At 43.8% G+C, this 21,398-nt stretch overlaps 1 protein-coding gene and 1 pseudogene across 1 annotated transcript in view; one reads left to right on the top strand and one right to left on the bottom strand.

Moving 5' to 3' along the window:
• XEG113 (xyloglucanase 113) overlaps positions 1-21,398 on the top strand; it is a 53,450-nt gene that overhangs the window by 6,743 nt on the left and 25,309 nt on the right. The window contains exon 3 of the mRNA XM_087662886.1: positions 17,443-17,648. Coding sequence (XP_087519012.1) covers positions 17,443-17,648 — 206 coding nt within the window. The remainder of the gene's footprint in view (positions 1-17,442; positions 17,649-21,398) is intronic.
• On the bottom strand, positions 8,856-10,656 carry LOC148017605 (uncharacterized; annotated as a pseudogene).

Raw genomic sequence — 21,398 nt, 5'->3', positions numbered from 1 at the left:
ATTTTGTTGAGAAGGCACACATCTAGACACAAAGTCTTTAACATCCCGCCATAGGCCTTTCCAATGGAAGCTTTTTGAAACTCGGTCATATGTTTTGAAGACCCCTAAGTGGCCAGCAATCGGTGAAGAATGCATCTCTTCAAGGATCCTTTGGGTGAAAGGAGAGGCATGGGGAATCACAATACGGCCATGGATCCAAATGAGGTCGTTGTAGAGCTAATATTGGGAGTTGTCATCCATGACACCTTGCTGTAATTTCTGGAAAAGAGGGCTGAATTCAGCATCAAGCAAGTATGCCTCTTGGAGCTCTTCAATCCAATCATGGTGGAGTTCAGTGATGGATGAAACCTTGCATGCCCACATGCGAGAGAGTGCATCAGCCACTACATTGTCCTTGCCACGGGTGTGGGTAATCTCAAAGTCATAGTTTTGTAGGGTAACCATCCATCTACGTTGTTTGGGAGTGAGGTTGGGCTGAGTCAAGAAGTATTTGAGCGCACGGTGGTCACTTTTCACCTTAAATCTGCTGCCATACAAGTAGTGATGCCACTTTTTGATAGCATGAATGACTGCCAACATCTCCTGATCATAGACATGCAACTCTCTCTCTTTATTATCCAATTTTCGGCTCTCAAATGCTATTATCCCATGTTCTTGCAGCAAGACTGTACCAATACCCCGTCCACTAGCATCACACTGGATCGTAAAATCATTTGAAAAGTCGAGGCATACGAGGATGGGGGCTGAAGTGAGCAAGTCTTTCAGTTGCTGAAAACTGCGGTCAGCCAATTCATCCCATAGGAAAGCCTCTTTTTTCAGCGTGCTTGTTAACGGGGCTGCAATTGTGGCATAATGGCGAATAAATCTCCGATAAAAAGAGGAGAGGCCAAGAAAACCACGCAAGGAGGTAGTGGTAGTGGGGGTGGGCCACTCCCAGACACATTGCACTTTCTTAGGATAAGCTTGGATGCCTTTTTCACTAACAATGTGTCCCAAGTACTCAACCTCTGTTTGCATGAAGACACACTTGCTTTCTTTGGCAAATAGCCAGTGCTCTCTTAGTACATCAAAAATTTGCCTGACATGCTTCAGATGCTCATGCAGTGACTTGTTGTAAATGAGTATATCATCAAAGAATACCAACACAAACTGGAAAAGCCACGGCTGCAATATTTTGTTCATTAAGCTCTGAAATGTGGTAGATGCATTAGTGAGCCCAAATGGCATGACAAGGAAATGGTACAAGCCACGGTCAGTCCGAAAGGCTGTTTTGACTTCATCACCCACCCTCATTCTGATTTGGTGGTAACTGGATCGCAAATCAATCTTGGTGAAGTAGCGTGCTCCCTTAAGTTCATCAAGCAAGTCATCAATTCGAGGGATGGGGTATCTATTTTTGACGGTGATCTTATTGAGATCACGGTAGTCAATGCACAACCGGAAGGATCCGTCCTTTTTCTTAACCAATAGAACCGGGGAGGCATAAGGGGAAGAGCTAGGCTCTATGAATCCCATTTCAGTGAGCTCCTTGACTTGCTTTGCTACTTCCTCTCTCTCACATTTAGAGAGTCGATATGGGGGTTTATTGATGGGCTTGGCATGGGGCTCCAAGTCAATCGAGTGATCTACCAATCTTTGAGGGGGAAGGGTAGTGGGGGGCTGAAATAGGTCCTCATATTCAGCCAAAAGCGCTTTTAGTGCTGCATTGTGCTTCCCCAAGGTGTGTTGGTCATCATTATCCTTATGCAAATGCAAGACAAAGATTTGGGAGCGTTTCTTGAATTCCTTTTTGAGTTGTCTTGTTGTTATAAGCTGAAAATCTGCAATTTCTTTGATTCCCTCCAAGTGTACAAGCTGTCCATGCATTATAAACTCCATATACAGCTGAGAGAAGTCCAGAGAGATTTTTCCCAACTGCTGAAGCCAATCACATCCCAAAACAACATCCACGGGGCCCATATCAAGGGTAATTAAGTCCACCTTTGCTGTGTAATTTTCGGCCAGCATAAGAGACACTTGTGTGCATACATGGGAGCTCACTTCCTTATTTCCATTAGCCACTTGAACCCGAAGAGGTTGCTGTAATTTAGTGGGAACACATGTCAAACGGCCAAGAGTCGATTTATTCACAAAACTGTGCGTGCTGCTACTATCTATGAGGATGTATACACTCTTGCCATCAATGTTACTATGTACTCGTAGGGTGTTCGGGCTCCTAGAGCCGGTCCATGCATCCATGGAGATCGAGCAAGTTGATATAGTGGTGAATAAGGGGTGCCAAGGGTCATTCCCAAGCATGTTATCAATGGGGCAGCCACCGGGGTCAAAAGGGAACCTGTCCGGTGAGTCATAAAACTGATCGGTATCAAGATCCTCTTCATATTCAGCATTTTCAGCAAGTGTCATCATGGGACTCTTCTAACTTGTCACTATCTTCTAGCACATACATGCTGTTAAACTTGACAATGGCGTTCTTAAAGGGGCATTTGGATGCATGATCAGTTGTGTACTTATCCCCGCATTTAAAGCACAAGCCTTTGGCTTTTCTATCCTTGACAACTTCAGGAGGAATGAATTTTTGACCGTTAGGACTGAAGCCATTCCTTGTCTTATTTTCAGCATACTTTGGGTCACTTTTGGAGGGTGGTGCTGTCCCAAAACTGCCAGATTTCCTTTCAGCATTAAAAGTGGGGTAAGTAGGGATTTTGGGGCTGCCATTCCCTGCATTGTTGCTGCGATAATTATTAGCATATGGGGGTTGCCTGATAGGGTATCTTTGCTGTCCTGCAATGGGCTGCATGCCCTCATTGCGATGGTATTTCCGACCATAGTGTTCAGCCAATTCTATGGTTACAAACAGGGTGGCTGGCTTTTGAGCCATTACATCAGCTGAGAGATGCGCATCTAGCCCATAAATGTATTTATGCAATTTGGCCTCATCATCATTGACTGCCTCAACATACATGGATAGGTTCATAAATTGGTTGGTATACTCCCTCACGGTGAGATTTCGTTGATCAAACTGGTACCATTGCCTAGCCAAGCGTTCTTTTTCCACCGGGGAGACAAAAACTTGGATCATATGCATCTTGAACTCTTCCCAATCACGAAACTGCTGATTTTCTCTTTGAACGAATCTCCACCATGTGTGGGCAAAACCTTCTAAATGAAGGGAGGCAAAAATAATCTTTGCCTCATCGGTACGGGGATAGATGAGAAAATAGGCTTCCAATTTAGAGGTCCATTCCTCTAGTTCAGCTGGGGATGAGGACTGCCCATTGAATTTAGTAAACACAATCTTGTCACGTAGCTCATTTGGGCCTTGCTGCCCATGAATGCCATGTGCTACATGCTGTCCATACATGCCTTGCTGTTCAATCCCCGGCTGTCCAAAATTTCCATGGGGGCCATGCTGCCCTTGCATTACATGAGGACCAAATTGTCCATTAGGACCTTGCTGTCCAAAATGTCCATGCTGCCCATGACCATATGCATGCTGCCCATTGCCATGTGCATGCTGCCCATGTACTCCATGCATTCCATGCTGCCTAAGATTTGCATTGGAGCCATTCCCCTGAGTGTGCGAATAGCTTCTGTTACAGGGGAGGTGGGGTGCCAAGGATGGGCTTGAAGGATTCGTAACGGGGGAGGGAAGGAGGGGTTCATCATGTCGGGTGGAAGGCTCACCGGTCTCATAAGTGCTATGGGGAATGCCATGGGTACCACCGAGACCTTGTGGGCTATGCCCGGTCTCCAAGGGGGGAGGGCGGTTAGCCTCACAGGGAGGGACATACTCCTTGGGTCGATCCGGGGGGGGGGGGGGGGGGGGCAATGGCGGGAATGAGGGCGCCCATGTGCTCTATGAGTAAGTCCATCTTGGCCATCATCTCGGAATGACGGTGATCTTGGCGGGTTTCCATCTCCCTGTGGCGTTGCTCCATCTCTCGATGTCGTTCAGCATGATGGGTCTCATGTTGGCATAAGGTTTGGTTGAGTAGAGATAAGCGGTCTATCTTGGGGGCACCCTCTTCAAACATGTCTTCACGATCCTCCTGGGCTGAGCTAGGATCGTTCATTGAGGCACGGGAGTCCCTTATTTCATGCTGAAAGTCCTCCTAGGCCTTTGCTTTACCCTTGTGGCCTGCCATCCCAAGTGCAGTCCACGAGGTCCCTTGTTACAGAAATGACGATATCTTGAGCTAGAAAGCTCTGATTGCCAAACTTTTTGATTCAAGTGAAAGCCCTCGATCCCCTCTACGAGACTATGTAAAAATATCTCTGACAGTAAATGATCAGGGCTTTGGTGTAATCACTTTTTGTGGGCTGACTGTGTAGGACTGCTGCCTGTCCCACAGTACCTCTGGGCACAAAACTGAGTGTATCTCCCAAACCGTAGGGCGGAATGGGGAGGTTTTTAGTTCAAATCGAAGGGGAGGATGCCCTCTTCGAATCAAGCTATGGAGCCCCCACTCAGTTACACAAGAAGGCTTTGCTGTAATCAACTTTTGCGGGCTGACTGTGTAGGACTGCTGCCTGTCCCACAGTACCTCTAAGCACAAAATTGAGCGTATCTCCCAAACCGTAGGGCGGAATGGGGAGGCTTTTAGTTCAGATTGAAGGGGAGGATGCCCTCAAGCTATAGAGCCGGCACTCAGTTACACAAGAAGGCTTTGCTGTAATCAACTTTTGTGGGCTGACTGTGTAGGACTGACTGTCTGCAATACCTCGTAAAGACTCCCTTAAGGAGCATACCTTATCCCAATGGTGAGGGTCTTATCCCAAACATCCAGGGCCTCAACGGTGGCTCTCAATGCCACATAGAGCCATACATCCTTTGCATCCGCAGTTCATTGTTGAGACCCTTTTCCATAACTGCATACCCTGTCCTTCTTGCATGCATCCACTTTACATTACCAAGTGGTTCATGACATTACCAATGCATGTAGGGGGCTGTAGACTCAAATGATCAGGGCTTGGGCTATTCCATCAAATGTACCTGCACCTGCAATAATTCTTTGGGCTCTGGATCACTGGGAGGTGGACAAAGTTCCCCTTGGGCCGGGTTGTGCACCCCTTCAGGGTCTTTGATGGCAAGGGGGGGGTCACCCCTCTTTTGTCTTGCCACCTCGCCTGGCATCGGGCTTTTCCTCACCCGGAATATACATGGCAGACATTTATTAATTAAACACCTAGCATGAGATGTATTTCAGGAATCAAAATTTTGGGCTTTTCATGAAGTGCATGGAATTGGAATGGGGAATAGGGATAGAGAGCTTAGCGGCAGTGATTCACTGCCTACTCACCCTTATACAATGGATCTTTTAAATCAATTCTTGGCTCAGCCAATTCACAAGAAGCCAAACGGGTTATGGGTAAGCAAAAATATAATCTCAATGAAGCTTCAGCATGAGTAAAATCCATTCCAATGCCATAAGATCAAAGGGAAATGACTGGGATTAATATTCAGCATGCATACAATGTCTGGGACTCCTATTATCTACTTGGACTCATACATTCTCTCAAACAAGTGGATAGGATTCAACAAGAGGCTTAAACGGAGAGAATGAGAGCCAAGAATCGGTTACCTTGAGTCTTTTGGGAGAAGAAGGCAGCCACTAATGCCACTTCAGTCCTTCATGAGAGCTCCAATTTGATCCCGCATGCTCCATAGCTCCAAAATGGTTGTGCTCCGTCAAGAAAGGGTGAAGTCAAACTTGGGGAAGGATGGCTCAGGACCTTCCCATGAAGAGCTCTTGCTGAAATTGAAGCTCTACTCCCATAGCCATGGCTGCCCATAAGTGCATGTCTTCAAATCTTGCTTCTAATCTTCTTCCCGTCTTGATGGCTGAAATCTTGAGCTAGGCTTGAAGAGGGACTCCCGGGGACCAAGAAAAAACCAATATCTTCAAGATTTTTGAGCTTGATGCCAAGGTTCCATGGCTGCCATGGACTGCACAAGATCAGGGTTTCTTGAAGTGGAAAGAGGAGTCCAAGAGCTGAGGAGGAAGTCTTCAATGTTGCCCCAGAGACTTGCCAAGAGCCAGGAATGAGATCCGGGGAGGAGAGGAGGGCTGGGGAGCTGTCCAGCAGGCCAGGAAGCAGCCCGTTTTTTGTGCCGCAAATTTTGGGGCTCCTCCTGGAGGGTTGGGGATGACCACCCAGCTCAGTCCTGCTTGATCAGTGGCTCCTGAGCTTTAGAAGGTGAAGGGGCAAGGCTGATGCTTCATGAAAGAAGGGGGAGAGCAAGATTTGGGGCTGGTTTCCTCCATGGGAGCTTGCAGGCAGCTTGTGGAAGGAGGAGAGAGAAGGTCTTCTTGAAAAGTAACTGAGCTTTTGGCCTTCTCTAACTGTGCTACCCTCCTTTTTGCCCAAAACCCTCAAGAAACTTGTATAAAAATTAGTGACGACCTGTCAAATTTGTCTGCCCGCCTCCAGATGTGTCCATGGTTCTTGGGAAAGCTCCAAGAAAGGCTGCCATAGTCTTCAAGAGGGCTGACAGCCTGCCTGAGTACTCCTGTGTACCTGTGACAGAGATGTAACTGGAGTTTTCTAACTGTGGGAAACTGTGAGAGCCCTAAATCTATGGGAAAAGAGAAGGATCAAGGACAAAGCTCTGATACCACTTGTAATGAAAGAGACCTAACTGTCCTAACTAAGGGGAAGGAGAGAGAGAAGGACTGCAGGAGAAGAGGGAGAGGAGAGAGAAAGGCAAGAAGAAGAGAGAGAAAGAGGGAAAAAGGAAGAAGAAGAGGAAGAAGAAGAAGAAGCCATGGAAGCTTGAGAAGGTGAAAAGAGAGTTTCTTGATAATTTCTGTGATACCTCAAAATACCCTCTTACACCTTATATATCGTTAGTGTGACTGGTATGTTCCCATGCCATGTTCCCGTAATCCCCGTTCATTACAGTCACCAACCACCAAAACACAGGCTGTGGAGGCCTACAAACACCTGGAGCTGCAAAACGCAATTATGTCTGATGAAGATCACCTAGACAGAAGCTGCCGAGCACCAACACGCAGCCTGGGAGGATGTTGCCAGCAAGAAGAGGGCCGACAGAAGGTGGAACGACCTCCAGAACAGCAAAACGCAGCCAGGAGGAGTGTCGCCCAGTTGTAGAGATGGTCGCCTTGCAGAAAACGCACCCAGGGGAGGAGTGTTGATGACATGGCAGCGTCAGAAATTGCCGCCTGCAGCAAACGCAAGGGTTGGAGCCGCCAGCTTGAGCCGCCTTGGCTGTTGGAGAGAAATCGGCAGCAGCAGAAGAAGGGGATGGTGTCTCTCTGTCGGGGAAGATCCCCCGTGCTCTTAGTTAGGCGATGATACCATGTGAGAGTGTGCAACGGAAGAAGAAACACGAACACAGAGGAGAGAGAGAGAGAAAGCAGAGAATGAAGGAAGACAATCTGCATTGACTGAAATGAATGTTGAATACACTGAAATGGACTGATCAGTCCCTGCATGCAGCCCGAAGTGTCAGTGAGGGCACCAGATCAGGCTGGAAACAAAGGCAGCACCAATGCCAGTGTGGGGGAGAAGGGAGTGTGTGCTGAATCTGCAAAACAGTATATGTGGCTGATGGGGGGGAGGGGACTGCTATAAATAGCCCCCCCAGCCACTAAACTGGCCGACTGGCCCAAATCTGGCCGACTTGGCCAAAACTGGCCGACAGCACCAAAAAAGCCACTAAAGGTTGACTGCCACCCGAGAAGGGAATGCACAACAAAAATCAGCAACTCCTAAACTGATAGAGCTCCTCTGTCTCCTGCTAGACTTTGACCGGAGCTCACAACCAGGAGATGACAGACTGACATTGAAATAGAGCAGGCTAACAACATCTTCCATGCGCTCTTGCTATCCTGCCCCAAAAATAGCTGATATATCTCTGCTTTTGCTTTCGCTAAGTAGTCTCGTTACTTCTTCCGCACAAGGTGTTTGAAGAATGCCTTTGCTTGGCGATGTGTCTGAGTGCCTAGCTCCACTTCTCTCTGTAAGCGAGCTCGGGTGACTCTACACTCCTCATCATACCAGCTATTTTGGGGAGCAGTTACCTTGTACATTCTTCCAATGATCTACTCAAGTCCAATGTATGTAAACTGGTCTGCAGAGAACCATTGTAGATGTGTGAGGTGTCTTCTGTAAAGTAGTATTTGGGATGTTTAGGGAGGCATGGTGTTTCATGTTTCATATGTACATAAGAGAGCATGAATGTCAAAATAGCATGATCTGCTGCTATGCCTATTGGTCTCTTAGATATCTTAAAGTTTGGGATGTCTGGTATCAATGCTAGTGAGCCTATCAAGTAAGTAGTCCACAGTACTTGCCGCTCCTTTGTGATTCCAACATGTCAAATTGTCAGATCCTAGCCATTGTGGCAGACCATTAAAGATGGCTAGTCTATGTGCCCTTCCCAAAGTCAATAGGTGTGTCCCATAGGTACTCACTTCTTTATCCTGGGCTCTCCTACGTAGGCCTATTTCATCTATGTCAATCTCTTTGAAGATGGCATTATCATGCATATAATAGTCACTCTGTCTATCTCCAGTGCGTGCATTGAAATCTCCTACTAATAGTATGTCCCCAATGCTAGCATATCTCATGATATCCTCATACAGTACATCAAAGGGAGATCCATCTCGTGTGGCATAGGTAGAATTCGCAGGAGGAAAGTAGCATATTGCGATGAATATATCTCGTGGTCTTCTGCATGTATCTTAATCCATAAATATGGTGCATCATCATCTCTTTTCATTACTTGCACTATCCCTTTGAGGTCTTCTCGGTATACTATGGTCACACCTCTAGAACCCCTAGTGCTTCCCGGTTTTCTAGCTGCTGGACGAAATGCACTTTCCCACCTGTATCCCCACACGTCTGGTAGTCGGCTACCTTTACATTGGTGTGTTTCTGTGTACATTGCTATATCTATGTTTCAGAAGCTATCTTCAAAGTAACCAGTATCCAAGCATAGGGCTCCATTACAATTCCATATTGACATCCGAAGTGTCTCATAGGCCTCGTACCGTCATGAAGTCCTTTTGTCAGTGATGATGACTCGTCCATCCCTATAAACAGCCCACTTTCCCTCTTTGCGAGTCTCCAATACCTTGGGCATGTGTTCTTTGCGATGCGCTATTTGTGTTGGGTAAGGTTCTCATCCAAATAAATCTTCTCATCCTTGAGGACTCTCCTTTTGGAGAGGAATGCCTTTTTTTTCTCTATGTCCCCAAAGCGAAGAATTAGAGCCTTGGACTTAGAGTCCTCTTTCCCCACTCTCCAAGCACTGACGATAGGTATGTCTGAAGCCCCAATTTTGTCAGCAAGTGTCCTAGCATCTTCCTGTGGGCTGCTCTTCTCCTCCTATCCTACTACCCGTACATGTAAAACCCTAGCCCGTCTCCTAGCCTCTTCTTCCAAGGTAGCATTCATTACTTCAGTCTTGTTCACTGATGTTCCCTTATTCTTTTTTACTACCTCAATCCATGGGCTGGCTTCTTCTATCCGCTTCTGTGTTGTCTTTGCCACTTCTGCCCATGAGTGAACCTCCCTTTCACATGCTTTCAAAGCCTCTCTCTTTTTGTAGTTCTTCTTGCATGTTCATTTCTTTTTTCTTAAATGTATTCGATTCTTCCCCTAGTTCTAAGATTTCAGATTTGTAGGCATCTACCACTTTCAGCATTTCAGTTTTCAACGTATGCATTTCGGACAACATTTGTGCCTGTAAGTCATTCTTAATCTTTATCTACATGTCTTGCATTTTTGCCCTCCGATTTACTAGTTCGGCTTTGACCTGCTCTCATATTTCTTTCTCCAATTCTTGTCTCATAATTCGTAGTTCATAGCGAATCATGAGATGAATTTCTTCGTATTTCTTTTCATTCATGATGCGTGAGGTCTTTCCATGCCTGTCAGATGCTGGGGAGACGGTCCAATCACGGACCCTACGGCCATATGTCTTGTACCGTGTGTTCTTAGAAGGGGTGTTGAACATTGCTTCCATGAACGGTTATGTTAGTTCTTGATCAGATTCGTCTCCCAGATATTCATTTTCCACGGTTTGATGCTTGCATTTGTCTACATTATCCATCTCTCATACACTATGTGCAAAGCCACTCAGCTTGTACTTTGTACTGTCAAATCAGAGCAATTTCTGTGATTCCTGCAAATTTCCAGGGTTTCCCTAAACCTCACTAAATTTTTGCAAGCTCAGTAATCTTTTACGAGCCCAAATGCTTTCACATTGTTTATAGTCACTGCAGAAATACAAATTGCAGCCCCAGTCAGTGCATTACTACATAACTCTAGGACATGATCAAAATCAAAGTCAATGCATCATTGCCTAGTCCACAAGCCAGTGCATCAATACATTCACCCAGGTCTGCATTCATGTCATTCTGAGTACATTCGTGTCATATCAATCTGATTACATCTGCAATCTCAGTACATTGGCATCTGGGTCTGTGTCAATACCTTGCCAATACCTCTGCAACTTCCAGGGTAGCTAGAGTCTCCTTGTGCAGAGACGTGACTTACAAGGACAGTGGCCGTCTCTCCGCGTAGAGACATGCCCCTGTAGAACAATGCCTTTGTGTTAGTATTCACATCAGTGCTGTGGGAGCTTACGCCAGACATGTCAGCACTTGGGACAGTCATCCACATCAGCGTCCTCACGCCAGCGTCTAGGCAATCGTCACAGCATCCCGTCACAGCCACGCGATCAGAGAGAGACGTCACAGTAGCCTGTCACGTCAAAGCTCCCGTCACGTCACAGCATCCCGTCACAACCACGCGATCAAAGCTCCTGTCACGTCATAGCATCACGTCACGTTCCGTCATGTCACAGCATCATGTCCCATCACGTCACAGCATCAGAAAGAGAGGAAGATCAGGGGTAAGGGTTCCGAAAGGTACTTGATGAAGTTTCATAATTATTCACCAATGGATGCAAAATGGATGGAGGAGGATGACTTGGCAAACCATCCTTAGTTGTTGCAGCTTTACCTTGATGCTTTCCAGTTAGAGCCGACTTTAGTTCGGGCTGAATCAAGTTCAGTAGAGTAGAGGTTCGGAATATTGCCTGATGCTCAAGGGGGAGGTAGCATTTTCACTCCTCCAGTTATGGACAGCTCGTAGTGGATCTCAGATGTATTCAACATATATTCAAGGTATTGCGTTGACAGTATGCTTGCCATGAGGTCACTACTTAGTGTACTAGTCACTGTGAGATGTATGCAAATGAGTACGAGTTTCACCTGGGCATTGGAACTATACTTTTTCATAAGCTTATGATCAATTTGGCATGAATTTTGCCTCAATTTTGAGACAAAAATTCTGATAAGTTTAAGTTTAGTTTTTGATTAGCTTAAGAACCATTTATGGTCACTTTTTGGATTAATTTTGCATCAGTTTTTGCATTGATTGCTGGTCAATTTTTACAATGAGTTTGTGATTACTTTGGAGTCACATTCGTAGCAGTTTGTGATCAATTCTCAGATCAGCAAGTGATCAGTTTTTGATCAGATTATGCTCAGTTTTCAATGGTTTACATCTAGTTTCATGGACAACAGCATATGTTATGATGCCATTGATGTTTTAGCCATGGTTTATGCTTGGTTATGCTATGCTATGGTTTGGTTTTGTCAAATGAGTTGAGCTCATGAGAAATGGACATGTCACATGATAATTTGGCTGTGAGTCTTATATTATGTTATGTTGGTTGGTAGTTTTCAGCATATGTTGGGTATATGAAATGGTTGAACAACAATGCGCAATGTTGTGTTGACTATGATGCCCTTTGGAAATTCCAATGTAGTACTTTACTTTTGATGCATTTGGTAGTGCAATCGAGGATGATTGCAAGGATTTTAAGGGTGAGGGCTTTCATGAGGACATGTATTTTTGAAACCTCACTTAACATGTGGATTAACTTTTAATCACATGATTAAGTAAATGTTGCACATGTGAGGTGCAACTGGGGTTTAAGTAAATTTACGAGTTTGGGACTCTAGGAAATCATGGGATGTCAAAGGCAAAAGTTGCTATAAGTTATGCTACACAGGTACTTGGTGGTATCTGGTGCCAATCGTTAGCCTAGGTCATTCATTCGGCCATAAGTGTTAGTTGGTGACACTAGAGAAGTGGCGTTTAATGGTACCTAACGCCAATCTGATGGTCAAAGATGGCGCAGAGACACTTGGGAATGGAAGTTGCCTAGCCAATTTAATTATTGGTCAGTTGGATTATTTTTCAAGGCACCGAAATAATTATTAGATTACATTTTCAGTATTTAAAGACAAAAAATTAAGATTTAAATATGGATAATGTTGGAAAAACCATTTGGAAAGGCTGTCACTTATCAAAAATGCCCATGCAAGACTGAAAAACGTCTTTAGAGGTTGGAGAGAGGCATAGGGAGGAGATGCAGTTGGTTTGATTTGCAGCCATTGGAGGACCTTCTAAGGTAGCCAGGGGCAGGAGAAGACCAATCAACAGTAGGTGATAGCATCTATAGGCTGTTGAGACAAGGCAGTAACAATAAATGATTGATTTTCTTCAGTTCTTTTAATCTACAAGCGTTGTGGTAGGGCAGCAGCTGCATTTGATTGATTTTCAGTCATTCTTTGTGACAAAACTCTGAATTTTCTCTCTCTATAACTTTCTCTCTCATCTCCTAGCCATTTCACAGCCTTACTTCGAAGATCTCAACATTTGAACCCTTGGAGGCTGAGAAATTGCAAATTTCTCTGTTGTAAACCGTAATTTACAGCAAAAATTAGGGTTTAGCAGCAGCCTCGAGAAGCGTGCCAAAAATTGGAAGCTCCAAGACTTCGATTTTTTAGGGCTGAAGGTGAATTTCAGCTAAATTCAGATGGAGGACTAGCCAACCATTGAATTTGGGGCATTTTTTATCTCCATCAAAGCGGGTGAAGGCCAATTAAGTGCCCGAATCAAGGGGCAAAATAGATTGAGGACTTGCTAGTCACTTTGGATAGGAAGAGGAGTTTGGATTACAAAGGGTATCGAGAGAATCCCATTGTAAATCAACTTTTTCTTTAATAAAGCTAAAGAAATAACGAAAGGGGTGCCAATTTTGGGGCCAATTGGGTGTGCATTGTCAAAGATCAGTAGGTAAATTTGTATTTTCAGATTTGCATTAATTGTTTGCTGCTGTTATTAAGTTGTAACGAGGGATTTACCACCTATCCATGGAAGGAAGGCTAGTTACATGATGCCTCATCCTCACCTAACCCTCCCCCATCCTCAGTACCACTTCTTTCTTCCAGGCTTTCCTATTAGCACCCCTTCCTCCTCATCGGCTCCTCCCCCTCCTACTCCTCCATCTTCCCTTGCTTCCCTTTCACCCTTGACGGATGCTCCTTCTTCACCGAGCATTTCCATCCCTTTAGCCTCCTCTCTGGAGTCTTCTAGGGATCCTTCATTGTTAAGAGAGGATCCTTCCTTAGATCTAGAGGATGTCCCTTCACTTCAGGAGGGGGAGTCCCTTTCTTCAATGGGTGCATTACAAGTACCGAAGACTTCCTTGTCTCCCTCGCAGTAGGATGATGTTAGCAGATATGTTAGCTCATGTGTGATTTTGCGCACGTAGAGGTTGGACACATTATTCAGGATATTTCAATCATTTTTTATGGTCTTCATTTTGGTCATACTTAGCATTTATTGCTAGCCGACTTGATCATATTGAGGACATATTTTTGTCCTATATATTCAGGCTCCTCCTCCTCACTCAGTCACTCATCTACCATAACATGTGTAGTCAAGTTTTGCAAGGAATTAGATAGTTTGATGGATCACAAGACTTTGAAGGCAGACATCCGATAGCGGCGGGCATTGATGAGAACTAGGCCTTGCTCATGGTTTAAAATTCAAATTTCATATATACGGTTGGAAAAACCTTAATATAAGCATTCTATACGACCGATGATCAAAAGCTTATCTCTTGTCCTCTATGTTAATCATCATTGAAGCTTTCTTTGTTGCTTGTGAGCTAGGTTGTGGAGACTGGGAAGTGGTTTCCAACTGGGCTTGTGAGCTTATTCTCCTACATCTTGTCTACAACTTGCCCATCTTATCTTCTCTCCTCCTTGGGTTTTCCTAGTTTGAGAGGTAGAGAGACAGAGAGTTTGTGTTAGAAACTAGAGAGCTTGAGAGAGAGAGAGAGAGAGAGAGAGAGAGAGAGAGAGTGGGCGTGAGGGACAAAGGAGCAAGAAGTGGGTTGGTGAGTTCTCTAGATCCGACTATTCACTTGATTTATTTTGCTTGCTTGATATGTTATGGATTTAGTCCGACTTCCAAGACTAGGTGAGTGAATGAAAGTAGATGGTAGGAGAGCTTGTGGGGTGAGAGACCTTGAGATGTCTGGGCTAGAGAGGGCACATGAGTGATATTTGTGTTTCCGTCTAGATCTGGCACATAGGGGAAGTGGTCTTATATTTGGTCTCTTTGTCAAATATCTTTATAGACTTTATGGGTTGCCCAACGAAATAGTCAGTGATCGGGATCCTAAGTTTATTGGCCATTTTTGGCAAACAACTTTTCATAAAAAACCAGAAACTCGATTATCCGTGTCATCCTCGGAATATCTTGAAACTGATGGATAGACCTAAAGGACAAATCAAACCATGGAGGATATACTACGTGTCTAACGTGTCTATGTCTCCTGTAGGCAATCTAATTGGGAGTGTTACTTTTCTCAGATTGAGTTTGCTTATAAAAGTACTACGCATTCGGTTGCTAGTTATAGTCCATTTATGCTTACGTACGGTTATGAGCCGAAACCATTGATTGCCACAGAGCCGAGGGGGGTGAAAATGCAGTCCATAGTTGACTTTCTACACAATATGCATCAGATGGTAACGATTGCTAGAGAAAGCATTAAAATGGCCTAGAATCATGCCACATTTTATGCTAACCAACACCGTACTCCTCAAGAGCTCTAGGAGGACATGTGGGTTTACCTTAAAGTCGCAAAGGACTCCAATTCAATGACTACTGAAAAGTGCTATAAGTTGTCTTCAAAATATTATGACGCTCTCTAAGTTATCAAGATAAGGTGGTGTCTTAGACATTGTGAATTGGTTATGTGTCATTCATGTATCTCATGGTCCAAGCTCTCCATGATAACCACAAGATGCTCTTTAGAAGAGCACTGGCTGTGATACACCATGTAAAGTGATGCTAGGGTTTGTACTAAGAAAACATAGAATGTACAAATGCGACTAAAGCACAAGAACTCAAACAAGAGCGCAATAAATACAGAAACACAAAACACAAACAGGGAGAAAAGGGAACTTTGAAGTGAATGAATCAATGATGTAGATTAATGTAAGAATGTACATAATGCTCAAAGGCAGAGCAATGGGAGTAGTCGAAGAGTGACGTCCATAGGAGATGGATCCCAAGGTCTGTAACCACCCAATCGGAGCTGAATGTGAAAGGGCAGCAGGTGGAAACCAAAACACAGCAGCCTGGAGGGTCGGAACTGGTAAACACAGCAGTGTATTGCCTGAAAGAGTGCACAGCTGGTCACTTGCAGTAGTATGAAGCCAGACAACAGCTGGCAGGGGGTAGTGAGATGCTAGGCGGCCTGCACAGCAGCCAAATGCAGGCGGGAACTCATCTAGGGAGTTGGATAGCAGAGCAGCCTGGTGCAGCAGTAAACACAGCAAACAGGGGCAGTGGTAGGGTAGGCACCGGCTGAGGGAGATGTGGCAGCAGTCAGGAGGGTTGGTCAGCCATTGAATGATGTGGGTTGATGGTTGGAACTTGCAGAGGAGTGATAATCTGCAAAAAAGGGATGAACTGAGTGGCTGAGCAGCCTCCTATTTATAGATGTGGATCCTCCGAAAATTAGGGTTTTGGCTTACGGGACACAAAAACTTTAGTAATCTTGGGTTTTGAGGCTGTTTTAATGAGCTAATGAAGAATTAATGTGTAATGCATCTTTTTTAATTTAACATCATGTGAGATGCCCCAAAAATCTTAAGTTTTAACATTATCTCAGGTTTCTATGATGATAAGCTTGGCCACAACTAGAGGACTGTGATAGGTGGTAGAAAGGCATATAAGAACTTTAATTTATAAAGCTCCTGACATTTTGGCCAATCACCATGTCATTCAGGTTGTCAGGAAGAAACATGGAACTGGGTACAGCTGCAAAATGCAAGCTTTACTTACTGTAAAGTCACAAGCAATCAATCAGCACATGTGGACCTGCTGCTTGAATGCAATGGTGGCTGAAAGCACCCCCCACACCACCACATCATCACCCCCCAACCAACAACCACCCCCCAGACCAAACCACCACCTCAAAAAATAAAAAGAGAAATTTCTATTGATAACTCCTCAGGAGAAAACTCCTGATGTAAAATACACAGAAAAGCCTTGTAAAGGGCTGCTAAATACATCACAAATAGAACGGTTGGTTGAACAACCATACTGGTGGGCTATAATGCCAGATCATGTGTGGTGCTAAGTGAAAGAAAGTGCCGGAGTCCCGATGGGACTATGTATAAACTGCTACCTAGATCAGGCCTTGTTTAGTCCGCATGTAGAGACTTGTGCCCAAAATGCAACGGCTGAGAACACAAAAGCTGAATTGCTCACCGATTACTACAAATGCATGGATGATCTACACATTATACAAGTGATATCTTCTGCGAATCTGCTTTCGACTTCATGTGCTAGACCAGCACTTGGGTCAGTCTGCATGCATTTTATGCTGAAGGTACAGAAGAGACTTGAGTCCAAAATGCAAAAGCTGAGAACATGAAAGGTGAACTCTTTACTTATGACTGCTTGAATGCATAGATGATCTACTCATGCTACACATTTTCTTCCCTCAGGTTCCACATAATCTGGCATTGAATAAGTGCTATCTGGTACTACATGGAGATGATGAGACAAACGCCATGCGGCTGTAAAGATAGTAACTTTGTGACATTATTCTCTAGTATGGTTGGTATCAATTTTAAAATTTTCACAAAATGGAAAAGGAGAGAATTCAATGTTTATACTGATATTATTATTCTATTTTGTGAGTTAAAGTCTGCTATATATTCTCTAGAGCATTACAAAACATGTATATGTGATCGAAGGTTGTAACCAACATGTAAAAAGACACCTCAACATGCAAAAGGCATTCAATTTATAGTTGAAAGTTGTAATCATGCAAATGACATCAAAATCTACTATCTATTTTCTTATGTGCACATAGAAGATATTTGTGTGCTATGCAAGCGAACTGTGCCACAAAATGTGGTTATCCTGGATAGGATCCAGCTCTGGCTTGCTGCTATACAACATTGAGCCCTGTTTTTATTTTCTTGAAACGTCATGAAATCAATCAATCACAAGCAATGTAAGGCTGAATCCTGATATTAGCGTATATTACTGATTGTATGTAATTTCTGTTAATGATGAGAAAAGGTGCGATGGATACACAAATACTTGAAGCATTATACTGGGAAGGGGTGCCTGTATTTGACATGGGCAGCAATGCAAATACCATTGATGTTGGGTGGGGAAGTCCCAGTTTCCACAAGATGGGAAGGGAAAAAGTTATACTAGTGAACCGGTTTTTGGCAATGGGATATGAACTGCTGATGTGTGACACTGATATGGTTTGGATACAGGTAAATGTTGATACAAGTTGATACCAAGTGATATGCCTTGAAACGGAGTGATAACTTGAATCTGTGTGTATGCTGGATATTCTGGTCACTACTAAAAAAGTTAAGGATTTAAAAGGTGTCTTCTTGCTGTTGTTTCACTAAGAATTGGAGTCATTGGTGATCTGTTTCCTGCATATGGTCATCTCTTTTAGTTCTTGTAATAATATTTGAATGATGAATTACTCTCTCACCCATGTATTAAGTGAAAGTGATTTATGCATCAGATAGTAATTATGCAAGTTGAATGGTTCTGACTATTGTGGGCCTGCCAGACTTTTAACATACATCTTCAGCAGGCAAATGGCACATGCTCTATCAAAATTTATGGACGTTTATAAACAGAAAATAGACATTAAAATGGTAGGCTTGTGAAGTCTTAACCTAGTTTCACTCTGATGTCCTGTATGAATTCATTTTTCTCATTTGCTCTGTCTCTAGCATTTACGGAGTTCAAGAAGAACAAGTTGTATTCAAGTTTGTTACTAATTGAAACATTGTGAAAACAAAAGTGCTAGCAAAGTGCACAAAGAATATGAAATAATTGAAAACAAAATGAATGCTAAGATAAATGGAATGAAAGTGGAAGAATAGATACAAGAACCTCTGCACAAGCGAGGTATGAGATGCAATGGATCCCTTAGTTAAAGACACTGTGAATACCAGGGTAGAGTGTGTGTGTCATCACTCGAATGAAACCCTGGATTTGAGCAGGCAGCCAGTAGTTGAGTATTAACTGTGAAGAAAATCAGTACTTTTTGGCCACAGGTAGCAACAAACTGCTCTTTGGGGGTGTGGAGGCTGCCTTTGTTGATGCAGAGGATGTGTGGCAGACTTGATTCTAGAACAACAGCAATGGTAGCAGAGGCAGCTGTGTGGGTGGCAAGAGTGACAAACCCAATGTGAAACAGCTGCATTTTGGGGGACTGGCAGCAACTCAAAGGCTGCAGCAACGTCAAACTTGCCTGCAGCAGTTGTGAGGGCAGCACACGCTGTATGTTTCAGCAAGACAGCAGCGTGTGATGATGTGGCAGTAGCATGGAATATTGAAGCAGTTTTGGATGTCACCTTGAGTTGGCACTGGGCAGTAGGGGCTTTTAGTTTTGGTGCAGGATAGTGGAATGCAGCAGCAACAGATGTTGCCATGGGAATTGGATAGGTTTCCAGGCTGCAAAATGGTTGCTATGGCTGATGGAGCTGGTGTGGAGGCTGAGATGATGGTGATGACGCCGAGGCACAATGATTGGCTGAGACAAGGATGAAGTGTGATGGTCCTCCTTGGCCCCTTTTCTATAGTCTTGTTGGACTTTTGTCTACCAACTTCAAATTAAAAAAATTGTATGCATGTCCTTTTTGAGGCTGTTCTAGAGCTAAATAGATAGGCCAATAATTTTTAAATAGCTAGCAATATTTTGGCCAGATTTCTCGTTGCTTAACATCCTCTCTTATGCCCAAAAGGGGAGCCCAACAAGAGGATGTGAGTGAGAAGTGCTGTAACTGAGGGTGGAGCAAACCTTACATTAACTCAACAATAACCATAGCATTGTGAGCTTTCCATGATAGACTAGCTTAGGATGGATTATCTACAAAGACCTTAAGATGTAATGTCCCATTGCACTAAATTTGACTGGCGAAACGAGTCTTGTCACTTAATGCATTCCTAGTTGTAGTGACTAGAATAGGACTAGAGGAGGTAGCTCATAGGAGTTGTTGGCCCAGGCATGTGGCAATTGTGTGATTAATTTAATGGAAAATGAATGAGAATGAAATAATTAATCGATACACAATGATACTCGATCATGAATGAGAAGCAATGTATCAATGAGTAAAAGAGAGTACAATGCTTAAGGTGATCTCATTGAATAATAGAAAATGAAACCCTAACGGCTTAATTGTCATTGAAAACCCTAAACTAAAACCCTAATTCTAGTGTCACTTAGTGTTTAGGAAACTAGGGGCAACAACTGCATTTAATGATAGTCTAAATGCCTAGGGAGCTCGGATCATGGATCAAAGGGCATCAATGCATAGCCCACGAGATGGCCTACAAAGCACCCTCCATGAAATGGGTGGACTGATCTAGAAAAGATAGCAAAATCTTAGAAAATGAAAGAACATATAAGATCGTGGTTGCACAAGTTCATCCAAGTGGATATAGCAATCGATGACAATATAGAGTATGACAGATCATGGAACAAATGGAATCAAGTTCAAGGCTTGCCAAAAAGCTTGGAACTTTGGTCGAGGAAGAGCCTTTGTGAAAAGATTTGCCAAGTTGTCTTCAGTGGGTACATAAGACAACTCTATTTCTCAAGCTGATATCCACTCACGAACGTAATGGTAATGAACTTCTATATGCTTTGTGTGGGCATGGAACATTGGGTTCCGCGCAATGGCCAAAGCACTGTGGCTATTAGTGTAGATAAGTGTTGGAATGAAGATGTGCAAGTAACTTGCGGAGCCAAACACACTCCACTGTGGTTGTGAACAATGCCTTGTACTTAGCTTCACAACTGGAAGTAGCAACTGTAGTTTGTTTCTTGCTAAACCAAGAAACAAGAGATGCACCCAAGAAGAAGTAGTTGCCACTATAAGAGACATGAGAATCTGCATATCCAGCCCAATTATTGTCAGAATATCCATGCAAAGTGAGTGAATAATCAGCCTTGTAGAAAAGGATAAGATCATGGGTGCCTTTAAGATACTGAAAGACATGCTTCACTTCTTGCCAATGAAGTACGAAAGGGCTGTGCATAAATTTGCTCAACTGGAAAACAACAAACTGAAGATCGCCGGGCCTCATGTAAGGATCTGCTATCATCATCAGAAGTGAATCTAAAACCAGGCTCCAAGGGAGTAAACACGGGCTGTCATAATGATGCCCCCCTCAATGGTGGCAAGACCAAGATTTTTCATGGCAAATGCTTGCTGTAAATCAGCCTTAAATGTTGCAATTTGACTAGCACTGGTCCCAGTGACAAGCATGTCATCAACATAAAGCACAAGAATAATAAAATCAGATCCTTGATGTCAAATATAAAGAGTAGCCTCGGTAGGGCTATTCTAAAATCCAAGATGCAAGAGATGACAATGTATGTTGGTATACGAAGCTTGTGGAAATTGCTTTAAACCATACAAAGCCTTCTTGAGGTGACAAACTTTGTGCTCAGAGCCTTTAATTGCAAATCCTTCGTGCCCTGTCTTTCAGCAATAATTACATGTCTTAGGTTTGGTAAGTGTACCCTTGGAAGGATTGGAAGAGGATGGACCAGCATAGAAGGGTGTCTTCGATGTTGGAGTGGAAGAAGGATGACCAGTATGAAACGTTGCTGATTTTTGATCAGCAGTCTTTTTTTAGCCTTCGGTTTGGGTTTTCCACGATGGTGGGTGGAAAAGGTGTGTTCGGTCGCCATGGTAGCATTGTGGTTGAGCTCGCTTTGTTCTTTCCACAGTTGCATTTTGTCTCTAGATGGAACAATCCTGTGAGATCCATTCAATCCGGTCGGATCCGTTTGATCTGTCTAGGATCGACCCGTTTGGTTCGGACTATACTTGTGCAGGGACCGTTGTCTAGGGTCAAATCAAACCTTTTCTATCCGTTTTTTAACCGTTTTTCTTGCCCATTTTTTTTCAAAATTTTCCTCTTTTGAAATTGTTTTGGGTCTTTATAAATAGCCCCCTCCCACCTCAATCTTCACCCTCAACTTTCAAGCG

The sequence above is a fragment of the Lygodium microphyllum genome, chromosome 22 (assembly GCF_053477565.2).
Source record: "Lygodium microphyllum isolate KBCC chromosome 22, Lygodium_microphyllum_v1.1.10, whole genome shotgun sequence".
In the NCBI taxonomy this organism is placed as follows: domain Eukaryota; kingdom Viridiplantae; phylum Streptophyta; class Polypodiopsida; order Schizaeales; family Lygodiaceae; genus Lygodium; species Lygodium microphyllum.
The sequence above is the reverse complement of the archived record's forward strand: the minus strand, read 5'-3'. Positions and strand labels throughout refer to the sequence as shown.